Source organism: Microcebus murinus, chromosome 10 (assembly GCF_040939455.1).
Source record: "Microcebus murinus isolate Inina chromosome 10, M.murinus_Inina_mat1.0, whole genome shotgun sequence".
NCBI classification, from domain to species: Eukaryota; Metazoa; Chordata; class Mammalia; order Primates; family Cheirogaleidae; genus Microcebus; species Microcebus murinus.
The window spans coordinates 19,418,346-19,440,016 of NC_134113.1; the positions used below are offsets into that span (position 1 = coordinate 19,418,346).

The following is a 21,671-nucleotide window of genomic DNA, read 5'->3' on the forward strand; positions in this document are numbered from 1 at the left end:
TGGCCACAGATCTTAAAGTTTAGTACAGAAAAGAGGAATGAGAGAGAAAGAATGCCAACAGGTGGCATGAGAGGTACAGGCAGGCAGCTGGCCTGTGTGGTTACCTTTTACTACACAGTGGAAAAGAGGAGCTGCGGAATTAGGCAGATCTGGGTTTGAAATGCTGGCTCCAGGTAATAATGATCTTAATAATAGCTGATATTTGCATAGGCCTTCCAAGGTACCAGGATCTCTCTTAATTACTTTGTGTAAATTAGCTAATTTAATCCTCACATCACCACTACTGTGAGATAGGTACTGTTATTATACCCATTTTACAGGTGATGAAACGGAGGCATTTGCACAGATTCACCCATATAATTCATGGCAGAGCTGGGCTTCAGACCTAGGCAGTCTGGCTCCAAGGCTGTGCTTTAAGCACACCTCTTTACAGTTTCTCAAACAGCCCAGCATCCCTTGTGTGACCTTGAAAAGGATGCTTAACCACTCTGAGCTTCCTCATCTTTAGATTGGAGGCAAGAATACCTTCCCGACAGGGTTGATGGTGGGGTTTAAATAACACCTGTATGTAAAGCACCTCGCATGGTCCCTGGCATATAAGAGACCCTCATTAAATAGTAGTAGCTACTGCTACTATTTATTATTGAGTATTTTATGTCCTAAATCCTTATTTTGAAATATACCCTTGAAACAGAATACTTTTTCTTTTTTTCCCCTTTCCTACTGCAGCTGTCCACAGGGGAAACAATGCTTTCATCACAACTTGTTAATAAGCTCACTAATTGTAGTGGATAAAAAGACTAAGATCATTGTTCACTGTGAATTCGTTATCTTTTTTTTCCTCTTGTTAGAGTGGAAAGCCTAGTAGGTGCTCATGGTGTGGGTGGAGAAAGATTTCTCATGCAGACATTAAGATATCAAAGTAAAGTTAATTTTATCCTTTTGTGGGGGGGAGGGGAGAGCAGGAGAGGTGTTGCATCCCAAAGAAAGAGAAGGGAGATGCCAGCAGTGAGGCCAAGTGGCCTGCTACTTTTATGGGGACAAAGACTAAGAGAAAAAAATAGTAATGGGTGTGGAGTAATTATCAGGCAGCTGCCAGCCAGTCTTTCTCTTGCTTTTTCTGTGTGCCTGGAGACTTGGTTATCTCAGAGATACAGTCAGGCTTATCAAAGGGCATGTGATTTTGCCCATGAGATAGGGTTTTGGGCCGGGAACTAAGGCCTGGATTCCGCCCTCCCTCCCCCAGCCTCTACGGAACACCTGGAGGCTATAGAAACAAATTCTAAAGGCTGTGAGCTGGTGAATGCAAGGAAAAAGATTTACTTTTCAGCCAGGCGTATGGGCTCACTCACTATGAGCTCACTCACGCACTCTGAGAGGCTGAGGTGGGAGGATTGCTCAAGGTCAAGAGTTTGAGACCAGCCTGAGCAATAGTGAGACCTCATCTCTACTATAAATAGAAAGAAATTAATTGGCCAACTAAAAATATGTATATTGAAAAATTAGCCGGGCATGGTGGCACATGCCTGTAGTCCCAGCTACTCAGGAGGCTGAGGCAGGAGGATTGCTTGAGCCCAGGAGTTTGAGGTTGCTGTGAGCTAAGCTGACACCATGGCACTCTAGCCCTGGTAACAGAAGTGAGACTCTGTCTAAAAAAAGATTTACTTTTCCTTTCTATCTTTCTGTTCAGATGTTTGTGACAACAGAACCCTGCAGGGTGGCTGCCTGCGGGGGAGAGAAAAGGCAGAGAATAATAGGGAAAGCCTAAGATTGATAGTTAGCTATTATTAGGAAATTGAGAGATTAGATATTTTCCTGTTATTTCTGCAAGGCCACCTTACAGTATTGGCTGCTGTGTGGTTTTTTGTTGTTGTGTTTAAAAAAAAAATTTTTTTTTTGAGACAGAGTCTTATTGTTGCCTGGGCTAGAGTGCCATGGCATCAGCCTAGCTCACAGCAACCTCAACCTCGTGGGCTCAAGTGATCCCCACTGCCTCAGCCTCCCAAGTAGCTGGTACTACAGGCATGTGACACCACACCTGGCTACTTTTTTTTTTTTTTTCTATTTTAGTTTCCCAGCTAATTTCTTTCTATTTTTAGTAGAGATGGGTCTTACTCTTGCTGAGGCTGGTCTCGAACTCCTGACCTCAAGCGATCCACCAGCCTCAGCCTGCCAGAATGTTAGGATTGGCTGCTTTGTTTTTTTTTGTTTTTGTTTTTGTTTTTTTTTTGAAGCTGCAAAGTCTGGATAGGCTGCTTTGTTTTGATTAGCCATTTGTACACTCATCCAGACTTTGAGAAAGAAAAGTGGAATTGAGGCAGAGAAGTATTAAAATGTTTGTATGTTTGTTTTCCCCTAAGTTGAGCCGGGTACTTTCTGGAGAACCCTTGGAACTCTGATCAGACAAAAGCAGAGCTGGATCCAAAGGTGACACTTGTACGGGGAAGGCCCTTGGAATGGGGACTAATGGTCACAAAAGTGCATGGCCTTAGGTTGAGGGTAGCAAGTACAAGCCTGTCTGTTGCAAACTAGTTGACTTGCGCAAGTCACGTGGCCTCCGGGAGCCTCAGTTTCCTTTCTACAAATGAGGACACTAGATTGACTATGCTCTTAAGATCCTTTTTAGCTCAGAAAGTTCTGATTTTAAATACTTGTTCTCTATTAGTTACAATTGTATAGATTTTTAAATGTGTGGCTTTTGAGGTAAATTTATTATTTCAAGGCCACCATCATTTAGTTGAACCATTTATATACAAGTCCCTTATACTCAGTGAGGAAAATACAGACCATAAATAGCCTCAAGTCAGTTTAGGTCAGGTTTGGTTGCCAAATAAGGTACAAAAACATCTCTGGTGTTCAGAGCTTTTTGGATTTCAGGATTGCTAACAGAGGATTGTAGATCATTGGTGTGTGTGTATAACATATCACTTCTTATGTGCGCTAAGTATGGAAATAAATATCCAATAATTAACTTACATAAGGAAGTCAGATAGGTTCATAGACTGTACTCGTAATGGATAGTAATTTTTCCCTGGCCTCTCCGCTCCCTTTTGCTCATCTGCTTTCTATGGCATTTTTAATTTTTATTTTTCACTCTGTCACCCAGCCTGGAATGCAGTGGCATGATCATAGCTCACTGCAACCTCAAACTCCTGGCCTGAAGTGATCCTCCTGTCTCAGCCTCCTGAGTAGCTAGGAGTACAGGTATACACCACCACTCTGGCTAATTTTTTCTATTTTTTTGTAGAGACGGGGACTCAATCTTTGCTCAGGCTGGTCTCGAACTTCTGAGTTCAAGCTATCCTTTTGCCTTGGCCTCCCAAAGTGCTAGAATTACAAGTGTGAGCCACTGTGCCCAGCCCACACCTGGCTAGATTAAAGAGATATTATTTTCAGTGAAAAGAGGGTTGAAAACTGGGTCCAACTCAAGTTATGTTCAGCCTTGGTGACCAGTTTCTCATACTGGCCCAATTTCAAGAAAGAAATTGGTCATCAGGTTTGTATTTGATTGGGTCACTCATTAAACAGATATTTTGAGTGTATTGTTGGCCAAAGGCAACAAATAGGTGAAGTAGAAAGGGGACCAGGTCTGATGAGAGTCAGGGGGCAGTCCTGATCCTAGCTCCAGAGCAAACTGGGATCCTCAGTAGTTCCCAAACTGAGTTACTCCCAGCTGCCTCATGGGTTGGGAGCTACCTCTCTTACCTGTTCTATGTAGATTTCTTTTTTTTTTTTTTTTTTTGGTGTCAGGAGTGAGGTATGAACCTATGTAGATTTCTTGTAAGGGGAAAAGATGTCATTGTTTAAAAAAATGTTTTAAAACTGTGAGACTAGATTTCAAGACCCCCATTTTAGCTTTAATGTTCTGTGACTACAAATTTATTGGGTTCTTCACACAAGCAAGCATACTATTATGGAGTTCGTGCTATAGAGAAAATGCCAATGGCTTCATAGCCTTTTTAAAAAAGAGTCTCTTTCTTTTGGGAAGTTTGGGAGAGATACATAGTCCAGCTGTCAAAGCAGGGACCTTATCTTATTCTCTGCTGTTTTTTTTTTTTTTTTTTTTTTTAGCACTAGAAAGTGTTTGGTACCTAGTAGGTGCCAAATAAATACTTGATGCATAAATGAATGAATGAATTGAGGATGATATTAACTAATATTCTTTCAAACGCATTTCTAGTAAAGTTTTCTGCTCTGATGCAGAACATTTATAGTTACCTTTCATTTCTCAAAAATGATTGATCTGATTATAATTTACACATTTTCATGCTCCGAAAGTCATTTCTGTTCTGGTAACTTTCTCTAAAATCTTGAGGCCTACTGTTAGAATGTACATGGTAATTGAAAAATGCAGGGTGAAATTTCTGGCAGGGTTGGATCTGGGTACTCAGCTGATGTCATCAGGAATCTTGTTTTGTCCCTGTTCTTCAGCTCTGCTTTTTTTTGGTTTACCTCTCAGACAAGCTCTCCCCAAATGGTGCAAAGATCGCTGCTGGCAACTCCAGCTTCTGTTCTACCAGTTTAGTAACTGCAGTAAAAAGATTGCTTCTCTTTCTCATTAATGCCAGCTAAACCCAGGGCTTCCTGCCTAGGCTGGGGAATGAGTACCCTTGTGATACCCTTGTTAACCACCAGAATCATCTCCAGAGCTGGGGGAATGGGTGGGGCTGTCAGTCTCAACTGAACTGGAACTGAGAGGTGAGCCGGGAGGATAATCACGAGGCTATTATCAAAAGAAGAGCCAGAACAAGAGTTGTCCTAGGTACTGGCTTCAGTCTCCACCTATTCTCTTTCCTCAGCTTTAATGTTAACATTGTCTGTGATAGCTGTTAGCACTTTACCTTGCTCTAGAAGATGTAAAAGTGGGTTGTTTCCATTTTTAGTATCTTGTTAATTAATCTCTCTGTGAAACTTGTATTATTGGGTGGTTATATTAATATGGAACTTTGTTAACCACAACTCAAGTGTGCCCTCCTAAATCTTTTAGTAATGATTCAGCATGTATCTTTAATATGGTGATTTGATGGTTACATTTGGCCTGGTTTACTCCTGAGGTCTAAATATTGTTTATTTTTTTAATGAATTTTAGCAATTTATGATAGAAAAACTTAATCTGACCTTTTTGCAGCATCTGGGACTCTGGCATTTGGAAATTCTCACTCCCTCTTTCTTCAGGAAGACCACTATCCCTTTCTCTGTCTGCCTTCCCCACTCACTGTTCCCTCTCAGCCTTAAATGCTGGGGTTCCCCAGGCTTTGCTCCTTAGCCATCTCCTCCTGTATGTGGGGAATGCCATGTTTCAGCCCCCATCCAGACATCTGTGACTCTTGATCTCCTGCTGCCTCTCCAACAAGCTCTAGGTCCACGCTTCCTTCTAGCTGCCTGTACCACATATCTTCCACCTGCCTTCCTGTGACAGACAGTGCTCCTTCATCATGGCACTTTTGTCTCCCTGAGCCCAGACATAATTTCAGAATAATTTCTCTAACAGTCTGGGGTTCCTGCAGCTTCTGTGAACACTCCCAGAACATGGAAGAAGAACTTGCCCAATGACCTTAGCAATCCTTTCCTGGCATTGGCCCCAGTTGGGTCATAGAGCCATTTCTAAATGAACCCCTTGAAAGGAGGGAGGGGTTACTTTTAGACCAATCTGACCTACCCCTGAAGCTGAGGACTATCCCCCATTATGTGGAGGTGGGGTTCCTTTATGGAAGAAGAATAAGGAAGTGATGCTGAGTAGGCAGCTGGCTGCAGTTGTCATGTTGATTGAGCACAGCTTGTGGGATGTGTAGCCAGCCTCTTTTCTCACCTTCCACTGGCTCTTTATATTGGCTTGCAGGGTTAACTCTACCCTTGTCCAGAAGAAAACTCAGGTGGACCTAAGACTTCTGTCACTGCTAGGTAATAAAAAGTCCCATGGTCACTTCCTGCTACATAAAGTCAATTTAGCAGTTAAAGTCTTCAGTCCTAAGGCATAACAGAACTTCAAGCCCAAGTTGAAGCTTCTTTACCACTGCACAAGCACAGGCCTGCTCTAGGCAGAAAGCCTGCAGTTGAGGCAGGGAGGGTGGGCACACCTGATGCTTCTCTTCTCCCACCCATCTTGTGTTGGGGCATGTGGAAGAAGGAAAGGAAAGGAGGGCAGGAAAGTCCTTCTTAAACAGGTGCAGGAGCTGTCTGGGGTTTGTAGGTATCAGAGCTTGTTCTCTCTTTAGTACTTTCAAAGGATACCCTTCAGAGACCAGACCCACCATACATTTGTCACAGTCACTTGGTTTTCCCCTGATGAGACCATATGCCTCTTCACTCAGACTGATGATTGCTTACTCATTCCATAGCCTCTAAGAATCTGACGATACTGGGAGCTTCTCATCTCAGCCTCTTTGCTCCTCCAGAGGGCCCAGGGCCTGATCTAAGGTGACCCGCTGCTGGTTCTCTTTTGTGTGGCCCACATTTGGTGCAGGAGACACCCACATCCTTTGCTCCAACGAGGGGAGTGTGGGCTGATTCCAGCACATGATAACCTCTGTTTTATCTTCAGAGCAATTAGGCAGCCTTTTACATATTTCTCGGGTATGAGACAGACATGCTACCCACCCAACTCCATGGACCCATAGTGAGCTCTCTTGGTGATCGTTTGAGCCCTTTCCTGGGCTTGAGGGGATGGGAAGGAGATTCCCATCCCTCCCCTAGTATGAGGTGGAGCACGAATCACAGAATGCCAGTTGCCTCTGACACTCCTGGACCTTTATACCATGATTTGGATGAGTTTGCAACTGCTCCTTAGGAAACTTTGCTTCGTGGCTCAACACCTCCCTTTGGAATGTGGTATCTTGTATTTTGGTACCTCAGAAAAAACTTGTATTTTTACATGCACGTCAGTGCAGCTACCGGTTAATTGAGTTTGCTCAGGAGATGAAACTTATTTGCCAATTCTGTACCCAGCATCCCCAGCACAAGAATGGAATCTTTCTTATCTTCAAATCCCAGTGCCTGGGCTGAGTGCCTGGCTCATTCATTCAGTTAGTAAATATTTCTTGAGCACTGTACCAGGCCCCTGGGGATATAGCAGTGAAACGTGGTTCCCACTGACAAGGAGCTTACAAGTTCTCCTTGTGCAGCCAGACATTAAATGCTACTTCATTAAAATTGTGAGAAATGCAGCAAAGAAGTAGAGAGTATTGTGGGAGAGACTGATAGTGAGGATCAGTCTTATCTGGTGGCTGGGGGTCAGGATAGGCTTTCTTGATGCTGTTTGAGTTCAGTTCTAAAAGGTAAGACTTACCCAGGCTGAGAAGAGAGGAGGGCAAGTTTGCTCTAGGGCAGTGGTTCTGTGCTCCCTGCTCCCAGCCCAGGAAACAGTATGAAGGCCATGAAGTCAGGGCACATAGACAAAGGCCCATGTGGCTGGAGGGTAGAGAGCAAGTCAAAGTGTGGATCAGGGCAGTTGATGATGCCCTGTTCCCAGCACCCTGTAGGTAGTTAGGTGTCTGGCACTTTGTTGTTTGTCCTGATACAATAGGGCACCCTTAAAGGTTATTATGTACCAGCCTCCAGTGGGTAGAGGCCAGGAATGCTACTAAATATCCAATAATGCATAGGACAGCCCCCACAACAAAGTGCCAAAGTTGAGAAATCCTGAGTTAGAGGAACCAAGACTGGCTGCAGGGCAGTTAGTCTGCCGGAGCCTCAGGCTAGGCTGGTGCAAGGGCATAAAAAGAGAAGTTGACAGATACTAGAGGTTTCAGAGGCAAAATCGTCTGGTCTTTATGTTTCATTCTGTGTCAGACACTCCACTAACATCTTGGGATATAAAAGTAAGCAAAACAGACAAATATATTTGCTCTCCCAGATCCTAACTGTAGGTGCTCAGTGAATATTCGTTGAATGAATACTTATGAGCATCAAAATTTATTTTTGTTCACTGATTTTGATTGAGCCTAGTGGTTTAAATGAGAGGCCTAATCTATTTAAGGCACCTTGCATAGAGTTTGGTGCCAGGTGTAAATGCTAATTAAGTGCCAAATGTCCCATCTCAGGACTGTTCTTCACCTGGCCACCATGCTCATGAAGACAGGAACAGGGACCACCTTCTGGGATAAGGCCCATTAATCTTTCCTCAGAGACAGAACAGAAAAAGTTACAAAATCTTTCCTTACCTCAGTATACTTATTATGGCTGATACAAAAGCAGAGGGAGCAAGAACTTTATTCATTTAACATGGATTACACTGTGTAATAACATGTAGACTTCTCTTTAGTTCCTTTTAAAATGTAATAAGTATAACTAAATATGTATATTCTGATATATCTTTTTTTTTTTTTTTTTTTTTGAGACAGAGTCTCACTTTGTTGCCCAGGCTAGAGTGAGTGCCGTGGCGTCAGCCTGGCTCACAGCAACCTCAATCTCCGGGGCGCAGCGATCCTACTGCCTCAGCCTCCCGAGTAGCTGGGACTACAGGCATGCGCCACCATGCCCGGCTAATTTTTTGTATATATATTTTTAGTTGGTCAATTAATTTATTTCTATTTTTGGTAGAGACGGGGTCTCGCTCAGGCTGGTTTCGAACTCCTGACCTTGAGCAATCCGCCCGCCTCGGCCTCCCAAAGTGCTAGGATTACAGGCGTGAGCCACCACGCCCGGCCTTGATATATCTTTTTAAATTATTTTTTTATTTTTTTATTTTTTAAGTCAACAGAATGTCATAGCATCTTTTTAAATTTTTGATATATCTTTTATCTGTATATTCTGATATATCTTTTTAAATTTCTGCTATATCTTTTTAATTTCTACTCTTCTTTAGATTGATTGTTCCCATCTTGTGATTCAGATGCAGAATCTCTAGCAGTTGATGAGTCAGCCTGTGTGTGATTCATATGTGCACTAAATTAAGCAGGAAAAAGTGATCTTTAAAAAATGTTATAGACTAAGTCACTCTTGCAGAGAGCGAAATGCATTCTCCAATTAGACTAAAACCCATATTGCCTACTTTAAAATTACGTCCTGAAATTGCAGCTTCTTTACGTATTTTAGTTTATCCTTTCCCCTTGAAATATCTTTTTTCTTCATGACTTCATTCCCTTAACTTCGTTTTTGTGTCTCATTAATTCCAAATTGGATAAAGCTTTCTTTAGCAAATTTTCAGAAGTTGTTCATGTGATGGATTTATGAAGTTTCTTTACTGCTTACTGAAGACACAAAAGTGTTTCTTTCTGTTCTGGAGGAACTCACAGTCCAGATAGGTAGATGGGCAACAGATAGGCAAACTTAAAATGCATGGTGATGAATAGAGTTGAAGAATAGGTGTGGGTGCCAGGCACACTCTCTAAGATGGGGTGACATCTGTGCCTGGTCTGGGAGGAGATGGTTGCGAGAAGAAAGGGGAGCCTTTTTTTCCTTTTTAAAGGATGCCATAAATAAGATGCCACCACTGATCTTTTTACTCTGCCTGTAGTTGTACCTTTTCCAGAATGTCATATGGTTAGAATCATATAATACATAGCCTTTTCAGATTTCCTTCTTTCACTTAGCAGTATTTATTTAGGTTCCTTGTATGTCTTTTCATGGCTTGATGGTTCATTTCTTTTTAGCATTAAATAATATTCCATTTTCTAAATGGACCACATTTTATTTATTTATCTATCAAAGGACATCTTGGTTGCATTCCATTTTTGGCAGTTATGAATAAAGCTGCTAGAAACATTTGTGTACAGGTTTTTATGTGAACATAATTTTGCAACTCAATTGGGTAGATACCTAGGACCTTCATTGCCGGATTGTGTGGTAAGCCTATGTTTAGCTTTGTAAGACACTGCCAAACAACCTTCCAAAATGGCTGTACCATTTGAATTCCTACCAGCAATGAATGAGAGTTCCTGTGGTTCCACATCTTCACAAGCTTGATGTTTTCAGTGTTTTGGATTTTAGCCATTCTATTAGGTGTACCGTGGTGTCTCATTCTTGTTTTAATTTGTAATTCCCTAATAACATGATGTTGAGCATCATTTCATATGCTTATTTGCTATCTGTATGGGGGTTTTTTGCCCATTTTTAATTGTTGAATTTTAAGAGTTCTCTGTGTGTGTGTATTTTTTTTTTCTTTTTCCTTTTGAAGCTTCTCTACTTAGAGACAGGGTCTTGTTCTGTTGCTCAGGCTGGAGTACAGTGACACCATCATAGCTCCCTGTAACCTTAAACTCCTTAAGGCTTAAGCAATCCTCCTGCCTTAGCCTCCCAAGTAGCAGGAACTACAGGCACATCCCACCATACCCAGCTAATTTTTAAAATTTTTGTACTAATAGGATCTCACTATATTGCCCAGTCTGGTCTCCATTCTCCAACCTTGGCCTCCCAAAGTGCTGGGATTATAGGTGTGAGCCACTGCACCAGCCTCATTGTATATTTTGGATGCCAATCCCTTATCAGATATGTGTTTTTATATTTTTCCCTAGTCTGTAGCTTATCTTTCCATTCTTTCACCAGTGTCTCCCAGAGCAGAAGTGTTTAATTTTGATGAAGTCAACTGATCAATTTTTTTTCCCACGGATTGGGTTTTTGGTGTTGTATCTAAAAAGTTATCACCAACTCCAAGGTCACCTAGATTTTCTTCAATGTTGTCATCTATAAGTTTTTTAATTTTGTATTTAACATTTAGGTCTTTGACACATTTTAAGTTAATTTTTGTGAACGATAAAATATCTGTGTCTAGATTTATTTATTGTTTGAATGTGGATAGCCAGTTGTTCCAACACCACTTGTTGACTGTTCTTTCTCCATTGACTTGCTTTTGCTTCTTCGTCAAAGATTAGATTACACTTATGTGGGTCTATGTCTTGGTTCTATATTGCTCATTGTTTTATTTATCTATTTTTCACTAATTCCACATTGTCCTGGCCACTGTAGCTTTCTAGTAAGTGTTGAAGTTGGGTACTGTTAGTCCTCTAACTTTGTTCTTTTTCAATATTTTGTTGGTACCTCGGGTCTTCAGCTTTTTCGTATAACTTTAGAGTCATTTTGTATATAGCCACAAAATAACTTGCTGGAATTTTAATTGAGATTGCCTTGAATATATAGATCAAGTTAGGTAGAACTGACATGTAAACAATATTGAGTCTTCCTATCCATAAACATGGAATTTTGTTTAGATCTTTTTTGCGACAAAGTCTTGCCGAAGCTGGAGTGTGGTGGCATGATAGTAGCTCAATGCAACCAGGAACTCCTGGGCTCCAGTGATCCTCTTGTCTCAGCCTCCCAGGTAGCTGGAACTAGAGGCATCTGCTGCCACTCCCAGCTAATTTTTCAATTTTTTGTAGAGATGAGGTCTTGCTGTGTTGCCCAGGCTGGTCTTGACTCCTGGCTTCAAGCTGATCCTTCCACCTTGGCCTCCCAAAGTGTTGAGATGATAGATGTGAACCACCATGTTTAGTCTAGATCTTCTTTGATTGCTTTCATTGGCTTTTTGTAGATTTCCTCACATAGATTTCATACATCTTTTTTTTTTTTTTTTTTGAGACAGAGTCTCGCTTTGTTGCCCAGGCTAGAGTGAGTGCCGTGGCGTCAGCCTCGCTCACAGCAACCTCAAACTCCTGGGCTCAAGCGATCCTTCTGTCTCAGCCTCCCAAGTAGCTGGGACTACAGGCATGTGCCACCATGCCCGGCTAATTTTTTCTCTATATATTAGTTGGCCAATTAGTTTCTTTCTATTTATAGTAGAGACGGGGTCTCGCTCTTGCTCAGGCTGGTTTCGAACTCCTGACCTCGAGCAATCCGCCCGCCTCGGCCTCCCAGAGAGCTAGGATTACAGGCGTGAGCCACTGCGCCCGGCCTAGATTTCATACATCTTTTATTAGATTTATACCTATGTGTTTCTTTTCTATTTTTTGGGGGGGGGAGGGGCCCTAACCTAAATGATGTTGTATCTTTAATTTCAAATTCCAGTTGTTCATTGCTCAGATATAAGAAAGTAGACTTTTGCACGTTAATTTTGTATCCTGCTATCTATAATCGCTTATTTGTTTCAGGAGTTTTTTTTGGTTTTTTTTTTTTTAGTTCATTCTTTGGGATTTTCTACATATAGACAATCATGCCATCTGTGAACAAAGAGAGTTTTATAACTTCCTTTTAAATCTGTTTACTTTTTATTTCCTTTTCTTGTCTTATTGCATTAGCTAGCACTTCTGGTACAATGTTGAATAGGAGGGTAGAGTTCAGGAGGGAAGAGTCCATCCTTGTCTTGTTCCTGACTTTAGGGGGAAAAGCATGTAGTTTCTCATCAAATATGTTATTAGCTGTAAGTTTCTTGTGGATGGTCTTGTATGCCTAGTTTGCTGAAAGCTTGTTTTTTTGTTTTCTTTTTATTACAAATGGATGTTGGATTTTCAGATATTTTTTTTGCATCTATTGATATGATCATCCAATTTTTCTTCTTTAACTTATTGATGTGTGAAGGATTATATTAATAGATTTTTGAATGTTAAACCAGTGTTACATACCTAGGAGAAATCCCATGTGGTTGTGGTATATAATTCTTTTTATGTATTGTTGGATTTGATTTGGTAATATTTTATTGAGGGTTTTTATATATATGTTTATGAAAGATATTGGTCTGTAACTTTCTTATTTGTCTTGCTTTGATGTTAGGGTAATGTTTATGTCATAGAATGAGTTAAGAAGTATTCCCTTTGCTTCTGTTTTCAGGAAGAGATTGTAGGGAATGCGTATAGTTTGTTTCCCTTTAAATATTTGGTAGCATTCACCAGTGAAACCATCTCTGTGTGGTGCTGTTTTAGAAGATGATTAATTATTGATTCAAATTGTTTAATAGATATAGCCCTATTCAGATGACCTGTTTCTCCTTGTTTGAGTTTCGGTGGGTTATATATTTCAACAAGTTGGTCCATTTCATCTAAATGATCAAATCTGTGGATATAGAATTGTTCATAATATTCTTTATTCTTTTGGGGGGAGGTTATTGTAGTGATTTACTTTTCTTTTAAATTCTTGTGGTTAAACATATGTAACATAAAATTTGTCATTTTAGCCATTTTTAAGTATGTAACTCAGTAGCATTAATTACATTTATGCTTATGCAACCATCACCACTACGTATTTCCAAAACTTTTTCATCACCCCAGAAACTCTGTAACCATTAAGAAATAACTCCCCATTCACTCTTCCCTTTAGCTCCTGGTAACCTCTAATCTACTTTCTGTCTCCATGGATTTGCCTGCCAGACATTTTTGTTTTTTATTGTTATTATGGCAGTTTTTGCTGTTTTTTGATGTTTATTCAGGGAAAGAAAGACTGTAATTGCCTCTTGCACCATTTTGCTAGTATCATATTCCAGAGTGGTGGCGAACCTGTGGTCTTCTCATTTTAAAATTGTTCATTTTAAGCACCAAAGGAGGCAAGAAAACTTCATCTTTCTCTGCTGCACCCCCCCCCCTTTTTTTTTTTTGAGACATAGTCTCACTTTGTTGTCCAGTCTAGAGTGAGTGCCGGGGCGTCAGCCTAGCTCACAGCAACCTCAAACTCCTGGGCTCAAGCAATCCTTCTGCCTCAGCCTCCCAAATAGCAGGGACTACAGGCATGCGCCACCATGCCCGGCTAATTTTTTTTATATATATATATCGGTTGGCCAATTAATTTCTTTCTATTTATAGTAGAGACTGGGTCTTGCTCTTGCTCAGGCTGGTTTTGAACTCCTGACCTCGAGTAATCCGCCCACCTCGGCCTCCCAGAGAGCTAGGATTACAGGCGTGAGCCACCACGCCCGGCCTGCACCCCTTTTAATAAAGGGTTTGTTCTATAAAATTTGGATCCAGTCACAAGGCCACACTTAAGGACTTATAAGGCCACATGTAACCTCGAGGCTCCAGGTTCCCCACTTCTGGGAATGTTTGTTTTTTCATGTAACATTATATCAAGCACTTTCTCCCTTGACTAGTATGTAATGCTCCACAAAGGAAGAAACTTTGTTTTGGTCATTGCTTCAGTCCTCAGAATCTAGAATGGAGGCACATAATATTTATTGGCTGAATTAAGTTATTAAGTTAGTATGCAAAACTTCATTTCATTAAACTTTTTTATGGCAATTAAATTTTGCCAGAATGAAATTAAAAAACCTTAATTAGAATAGTGTTGGCATCTGGTTTAAAAATTGTAGTATTAGTAGACATATTTACCAGGTTAAACCATCTCTTTGTTCATATTTTAGTTCTATTTTTTTCATATGATATACTGTAATTATTTGTTTCATAATTTGTCTTCCTAGTACTCTGTGAGCCTCTTGTGGGGCTAAGTAAATTCACTGTTATTTCATACTTTTATACCTTTTGTTTCCTTTGTAGTTGTCAGAGAGCTGTCTGGAAAATATCCAGCCATGAAAATTACATATTAACAATGGTTAGATGCTTTCTGGACAGCCCTCATGTATCAGCTCACTTGATTTTTCATAACTACTCCGTATGGGATAAGGTAGTATTATTTAAATTTTACAGTTGAAACTTAGTGTTAAGTGACTTGTCTAAAATAGCAAAACTAGAGGTTTAGGTCAAGCGTCGACTCACCACTGGGTGTACTATTGTGTCAATCTGAATGAATAGCTTTAGCACTGTCTAATTCTGCACTGTCCAATATGGCAGCCACTAACTGCATGTAGCTATTGAGCACTTGAAATGTGGCTAGTGTGACTAAGGTGGTTAACTTGTTTATTTAGTTGAAATTTAATAACCACTTGTGGCTAGTGGATATCATATTGGACAGTACAGGTCTAAACTCGGAGATAGAGTAACTGTTTGCCAGGACATTATAGCAAGGACTCCAACATTGGCTGCAGAGGAGGGCACTGTATTTAAAGTCTTTCCTGAAGAATTCTGTGACTCTTAAAACTCTGAGTAGTAAAACAGGCAAGCCTAGACTTACCTGGAAAGGCGGTTTGAGTACATTTAAAAAATATCTTTTGGTAGTTCTCTCTCTTTTTTTTTTTTTCCTTTAGCCAATTGTGGTTGCTGGAGGTTCTTTTTTGTTTTTACTTTTTGTTTTCTTTTAGATACATCAAAGTACACTATCAGAGCTTTAATGTTCTTAATTTTGGTTTTTAATACAATTTTGTTATTTAGCCTCCTTCCTTCTTCCCCAAATGGCAAACAAATGAGTCCTTTTTCTCTTTTTCTATATTTCCTTAAAAATCTTAGCTCTCTCCTAGGAAGTCTGTCATGATTAGCCCTGTCCTTTGTTATTTCTTTTTTCTGATAGTGTTTAATATATTTTGATCTGTACTCATTCAAAAGCTAAACAGTAAGTACTCGTACGTCATTTCATGTAAATAAATGATTAGTCCTTAATAGAGCCCTGGTTTCCATTTTGTGCTCCTTAAAAAATCTGTTCAACAAGCATATGCTGTGTGTCTAATTCCATAAAGGAGCCAAAGAAGGTAGGCGTGGTCTAAAAAGTGTCTTTGAGTTTAATTGGTGTTTGAGTCATAGTGGTCATGCATCTTGGGTTTGAGTTATTTCCTTTAATTTATGTAAGGAGGAGAAATCGCCCCAGTTTTAATAACCATTCAACTCCTAACATGAAATGGGTTAATTTTTTTTTTTTTTTTTAAGTTGGACTTATTGCACTAAGGCACTTTGCATTGAGAAAACCGGCATCTTGAATCAAATTGATCAGAAAGTGCTGCTGGTGATGAGCAGCTTTAACTTCCTGATTGGTATCAAAGGAGGAGGGCAGTTAGAAAAGATAAAGCTTAGAATATCTTTAGTATAGCTTGTTCTTTCTTTGAGTGCCTCTTAATGCAAAACAAATTTTGTTTTCAGAAACTATGAAGAATGTGTTGTAATCCAAAAACATGATACATCCCCTTCTTTCCATCCCCCATGCTTGGGGGAGGACAAGGCTAGAGGGACCTTGATTCCGAGGCAGCTTCCAAGGCATCTTGGCATGGTAAGGTACCTGAGCTCCAGCAGAATCATACAATATGTAACTTTTGAGACTGGCCCTTTTTTTTCTAAACTCAGCATAATTCTCTAGAGGTTCATTAAAGTTGATGAAAGGTTCTCTCTGTCTTTTGCAGCAGTCTCTTTTCCAGAGGTCTGGCTTTACAGTAGCAGAATAGCTCAGGAGCTTTCCTCCTAGTGTTATATTTGGGCACCTCCATATGCTGTAATGGGAGATTAGGAATTTTAGTGGTTTTCTTTATAGTAGTGTCCTCCAGAGTGCCGGCAAGCTGATTTGCCAAATTAACTAGATCAGGAGTACACATAGTTCTCATTCCATGCAGGCTCTTTTGACCAGCTGGGAGTTCTCAACATAGGCCATTCACAAACAGAATTAAAGGTTACTCAAGTAGAATCAACGTCTATAGGTAATCCAGCATTTTCTTTAAATACAACCTGGAACTGGCTATAATAGTTGTAAACTGGCTAGTTAGGTTCTTGGATATAGCCCTAGAATATTTTCCAGTCTGAGACTTTAGGGAAAGCCTTAGGAGACCTTGTGGAGGTTTTTTTGTTTGTTTGTTTGTTTGTTTTTGCCATGCCTTGGGCTCTATCATAGTCTTGGGGGGTATTTTGCCTAAATTTTCTTCAGGATCACACCAACAAGCCTTGCCCATCCTGTGTTGTGCCTTACCTTCACCGACAAGTATGTGAACCAACTGGTATAGGTCAGAAATCTCTGGCTGATAAGCCTGGCTATGTTGAATTTATCAGCAAATCACTGAAGGTCCTCAGGGACCTTTGGGAATTCCTTGGCAATGGCTCAAAAGTCAGCCCTGCTCCAAGAAACAAAAGAAATATGGGGTTTAGAGGAATCATCCGTGAGTTTAACTTTAAAGGAACAGATTTTAGCAGGCCAAGAGAGGCTAGAGAGGAGGAACAGATGAAAGACAAGGGAAGTCTCTTCCAGAGAGGGAAGAGTTTGGGTCCTTAAGGCCTTGTGCTTTCTTAACTGTATGTTTATCTCAATTAATTTTGAGATAGTGTCTTGTAGAGGGGGCAATTTTAGGATCCTGAATGCATTTAGAAGCTTTGAGGTGCCAGTTAAAGTATACCTCCCACTCAGATTGTTTAATGTTAGGACCACAGTCTTCTAATTTTCTTCTAAGAAGGACAGGTTTGAGGAACTCAAAAGATCCCCAGGATGGCCATCCACATTGTTTTGGTTCTCTATCCATTGATTTAAAAATGTGCACGAGAGAAGACCATAACTTTTGAACATATAGCTGGCAGGGGTCCCAGGAGAGGGGCCGTTATTGCATGATTTAGAATTTTGGACTCTCAATCTGCTTCTTATTAATTTATTGAGAGCAAAAGAAAACCCTATAAGCCCTGTCAGGGAACACTGGGGTTTGGATCTGTGTGAAAGTACGAGTATAAGTGTACACAAGCAAGCCAGAACAAAACTGAAATCAACAGTTCTCCCTATCAAGGTTCTCTTCCATAGTATTAACAGAACTTTCCATAGAATACTGTGTGTCATGAGCCTTAAAGGTCCTTGTGACCCCCTGATTTAATTAGTCCACTTTGTTGGCTTTGATGCTGAACTCACAGGGTTCTCGGTGGCCAGGGGCATTGTCCAATATCAAAAGAACTTTAAAAGGCAGTCCTTTACTAGCAAGGTACTTCCTGACTTCAGGGACAAAGCATCTATGGAACCAATCCAGAAAAAGGGTTCTCCTTGTCCAAGCCTTCTTTTTGTACAGCTGAAAGACTAGCAGCTGGTGTTTATCTTTTCCCTTCGAGGCTTGGTGGGTAGTAGCTTTATAGAGTCCTAATCATAAACCTGACTGCATTTTCACAAAACAGTAGGGTTAGCCTCTCCCTTCCTGCCCTAAATCCTGGTGCTTACTTCTCTTCCTTACTAATAAGTTCTTTGTGGCATTTTCCTCCCAGAGTTAAATTAAATTTTGTCTGCATTAAAAACCTGTTCAGGCAGATATCATTTATCCTCAGTGATTTTCTTAATGGCGTCTGGTCTCCTGCCTCTTGGTTGGCAAAAGCTGCTTCTCCTGTAAGCTTGATATTTTTAAGTCATACCACTTTCTGAAATTATCAAACTATCTTTTGCTGGCATTAAATTTGCCAGCTTTAGATCCTCCATCTTCTTTTTGCTTTAAGTTGTAACGTAACAACTTTTCTTTTTCTTGAATCATATTAGACTCCATAGGTAGATATTCCTTTTTTATAACAATCCTACATCCACATAAAAGCTGCATTTTCAACATTAGATTAAAAAGGTATTTTACAAAAACTGCAAGGTTTTGACACCTGCTGGTGTAGCTGCAGTGCTGGTTTCATGAATTTTTCTTTTCTTTTTTTACAATGATTGTTGCACTAAGTTCTTTTATCTTAAAATGTTTGGTAACCACAGCTGTAGACCTCTATCTGTGGTACATATCAAGCAATTCAGCTTTTTTTTCTAATGTCGTGACTTTTCTCTGCTCCTTGGGAACACTTCCAGCAGCACTAATAGCACTTCATAAGAGTCCTAGGATATTTAGTGCAAAATTTACACTAAACATGAAACATTTACTAAACATGAAAAATATGGGAGAACTGTTGAGAGATCACTTTTTACTGTGATATGCAATTTACTAGAGATACCAACTACTCATGGGGAGATAATTAGTGTCACATGGAATTTTAAACAGATGTAACACTTGAGATCAACTCAATAGCAACAAGAGATGGCTATGAAATTATTACAATAGTATAGCATATATTACAGTTAATTTTATGCAGTTATTTAATATTGCATCTTTACATTCTCTCAGCTGCAAACTGTGTTTATGTGTATAAGTTTTGATAAATTTTAACTTCTCAGATTTATTTAAGTTCTGGCTGATGAAGACAGAAGTAGTAGGTGTAGCTTCCAGAAAGTCTCCTTAACAGAGGGGCAGAGCTTTCCCTTTCTTTCCTTTCTGCTGTCTGAAATGAAATTTAAACAATTGGGGCTCCTATGGCCCATCTGAATGCAGTAGGGCCATTTCCGAGGGGTGGTGGAATGGGATGCTGGAAGAAGCCTGGGCAGGAAGCAGGGCATTTCAGGAAGAGGAATAGAATAAAGGACATATACAAAGATTAGATAGCAGAGGATAAGCTGGTAAAGGAGTCAGAAAAGGAGACACCAGAGTGATAGGAGGAAAACCAAGAAAGCATTTTAAGAAAGAAGAACTAACTAGGCAGCCGCTATGAATTGAGTAAGAGAGAGATCAGGAAAATGTCATAGGATTTGACAAGGTGGAGGGCTTGGCAAGTAATATTGAAGTGGGCTGAAGGTTGAAGGAGGAGGGAGCGGGAGATGATCTTGAAAGGGACAGAATTGGGATAGAGGGACTAGCTGGGAGGGATGTGGAATGAAGGCAAAGTTTTTCTGAGATACTGGAACATGTTTAAGTGCTGAGGGGAGTAATCCTATTGGGAGAAAATGAGAGAGGCAAGGTCTTAAGAACATGAGAGTTGATGAGATCCAGAGCAAATGGACAGAGATTAGATGTTTGCAAAGAGGAGAGACACTTCATCTATGGTAAAAAGAGTGAAGAAGAAAATGGGGCATATGTCTGGGTAGGTTTATAGATTTGAGATGCAGACAAGAGGAGGCTTTCCACTTCCTTCTGAAATGTTCAGCAAGGTCATCAGCTGAAACTGTGTAGATAATAAGATCATCCTCCTCCCGTATTTTGTCAGTCCCTTCTGTTTCAGCTTGTGTTCATGTATGCTGAAGAGTCTTTCTTAAACTTTAGATGGATGTGTAGCTGCCTTAAAATCTTTCAGTATCTCTTCATCCCAAGGCACAGAAGACCTATCGCAGTTAGGGCCCAGCTTTCTTTCCTAGCTGCATTGCTCTGTAGTTATCTACTTGTGCTCTAGACAAAGCCAGCTACAGAGTTGCTCTAAAACAATCTGCCCTTGCTGCTTCCCAGCCTTTGAATATACTCTTCCAACTGGCTGTCAGCCCCTTTCTCCTTACCTGGTGAACTCATTCTTCAAGACCCAATTCAAATATCACATCCTCTTGAACTTCTTTGATTCCTCTACCCCTGTCTAAAGCACAGTGAGACACTAAATCTTTTAGGCTGTCCAGGTCAGGAACTGTAGCTTATTTGTCTGGATCTAGCACAGTGTCTGGTATGTGGTAGACAGTAACTGAAGGAATAAATTTTGATTGCTTTGCCTATTCCTTTAGCAATTCCTAATGAAATTAAAATGAAATGAAAGTTAAATACTCTTAGTTTTGTTTTGTTTTTTCTAGGACACATGTTCAAAGATATATTCTTAGTTCTTGACACAGAGAAAACATTGTTTCTTTTTCTTCTTTCCAGGTGGTTCTGGAATGGAGCCGAGATCAATACCATGTCTTGTTTGATTCCTATAGAGACAATGTTGCTGGAAAGTCCTTTCAGAACCGGTGAGAAGAGATCTATTTTGAATCATATCTGTTATTTGGACCTAAATGATAAGTCATAAAATCATCCATGCTTTAAATATGACAGTTGAAGGATCTTTCCAAGTTAAAGATATAGTTTAACTTATTTATGTTTTTTGAGAGACAGGGTCTTGCTCTATCACCCAGGCTGGAATGCAGTGACTCAATCATAGCTCACTGTAACCTCATATCCCTGGGCTTGATCTTCCTGCCTCAGCCTCTCAAGTAGCTAGAACTACAGGCATGCACCACCACATACAGCTAATTTTTAAATTTTTTGTAGACATGAGGGCATGAGGTCTTGCTGCGTTGCCCATGCTGGCTTCAAACTCCTGGCCTCAAGCAATCCTTCCACCTCAGCCTCCTGAAGTGCTGGGATTACAGGTGTAAGCCGCCGCACCTGGCCTATTATTATTGTTTTAAAATATCTTAGTATTTTTTAAATGTCTAATTTTTTTTTTAATATAGCAAATGTAGATAATTATAAACTATTAAAAAAAGCTTTTTGGGGTCCTTAATAATTTTTTAGTTGCTAAGGATCTGGAGGCTAAAAAGTTTGAGAACCATTTCTTAATGTAGCAGTTCTCAAACTTCAGCTTGTAGTGGAGGGCCTGAGAAAATAACAGTTGTTTCCCAGCTCAGACTTTCTGAGTCTGTAGGTCTCAGAAGGGCCCTGAAAATTTGCATTTCCATCAAGTTATCTGGTGATGCTGAAGTTGCTGGTCTGGTGACCACATTCTGAGAACTATTGCATTAAAGGATTCTTAATGAAATATAATTTCCTACTACTCCAATTTTCATTTTAACAACAGCTAGTTTCCCTAAAGGAAGTTCAAAATTGATCAACTTTTATTACTCATTTATTGAGCACCCATGTTCTGATAGGGCACAGATGTGTAGTTCTCTGCCCTGAAAGAGCATCAAACTTTTAGAAAGAAAACTAGCTTATTAGAAAATGCAGATTTTGAGGTCAGCAGTTTTAATCAAATAGTTTTGTTCTCTTTCTAAAGAATTAAAAAAATTTTGTGTGAAATGTGTCTTCTAATTTTAGATGGCATTAAAATTAGTTTGATTGCTATGTAGGAATATTCAAAATTGCCTAATTTTGATGATAACAAATAAGTGGATCATAATACAACATGCCACATGTTCTAATATATTTTAAAATGCCCTTGTTTTTATAGAATGTTTTCATTCTTTTGCTAGTTTCTGTACAAATCTTTTTAAGGTTGTTTGCCCTGAAT

At 39.9% G+C, this 21,671-nt stretch overlaps 1 protein-coding gene across 1 annotated transcript in view; it reads left to right on the top strand.

The window, feature by feature from the left end:
• The window catches only part of GNPTAB (N-acetylglucosamine-1-phosphate transferase subunits alpha and beta), a 71,379-nt gene that overhangs the window by 2,470 nt on the left and 47,238 nt on the right, over nt 1-21,671 (top strand). The window contains exon 2 of the mRNA XM_012772656.3: nt 20,324-20,409. Within this exon, the coding sequence (XP_012628110.1) occupies nt 20,324-20,409 (86 nt within the window). The remainder of the gene's footprint in view (nt 1-20,323; nt 20,410-21,671) is intronic.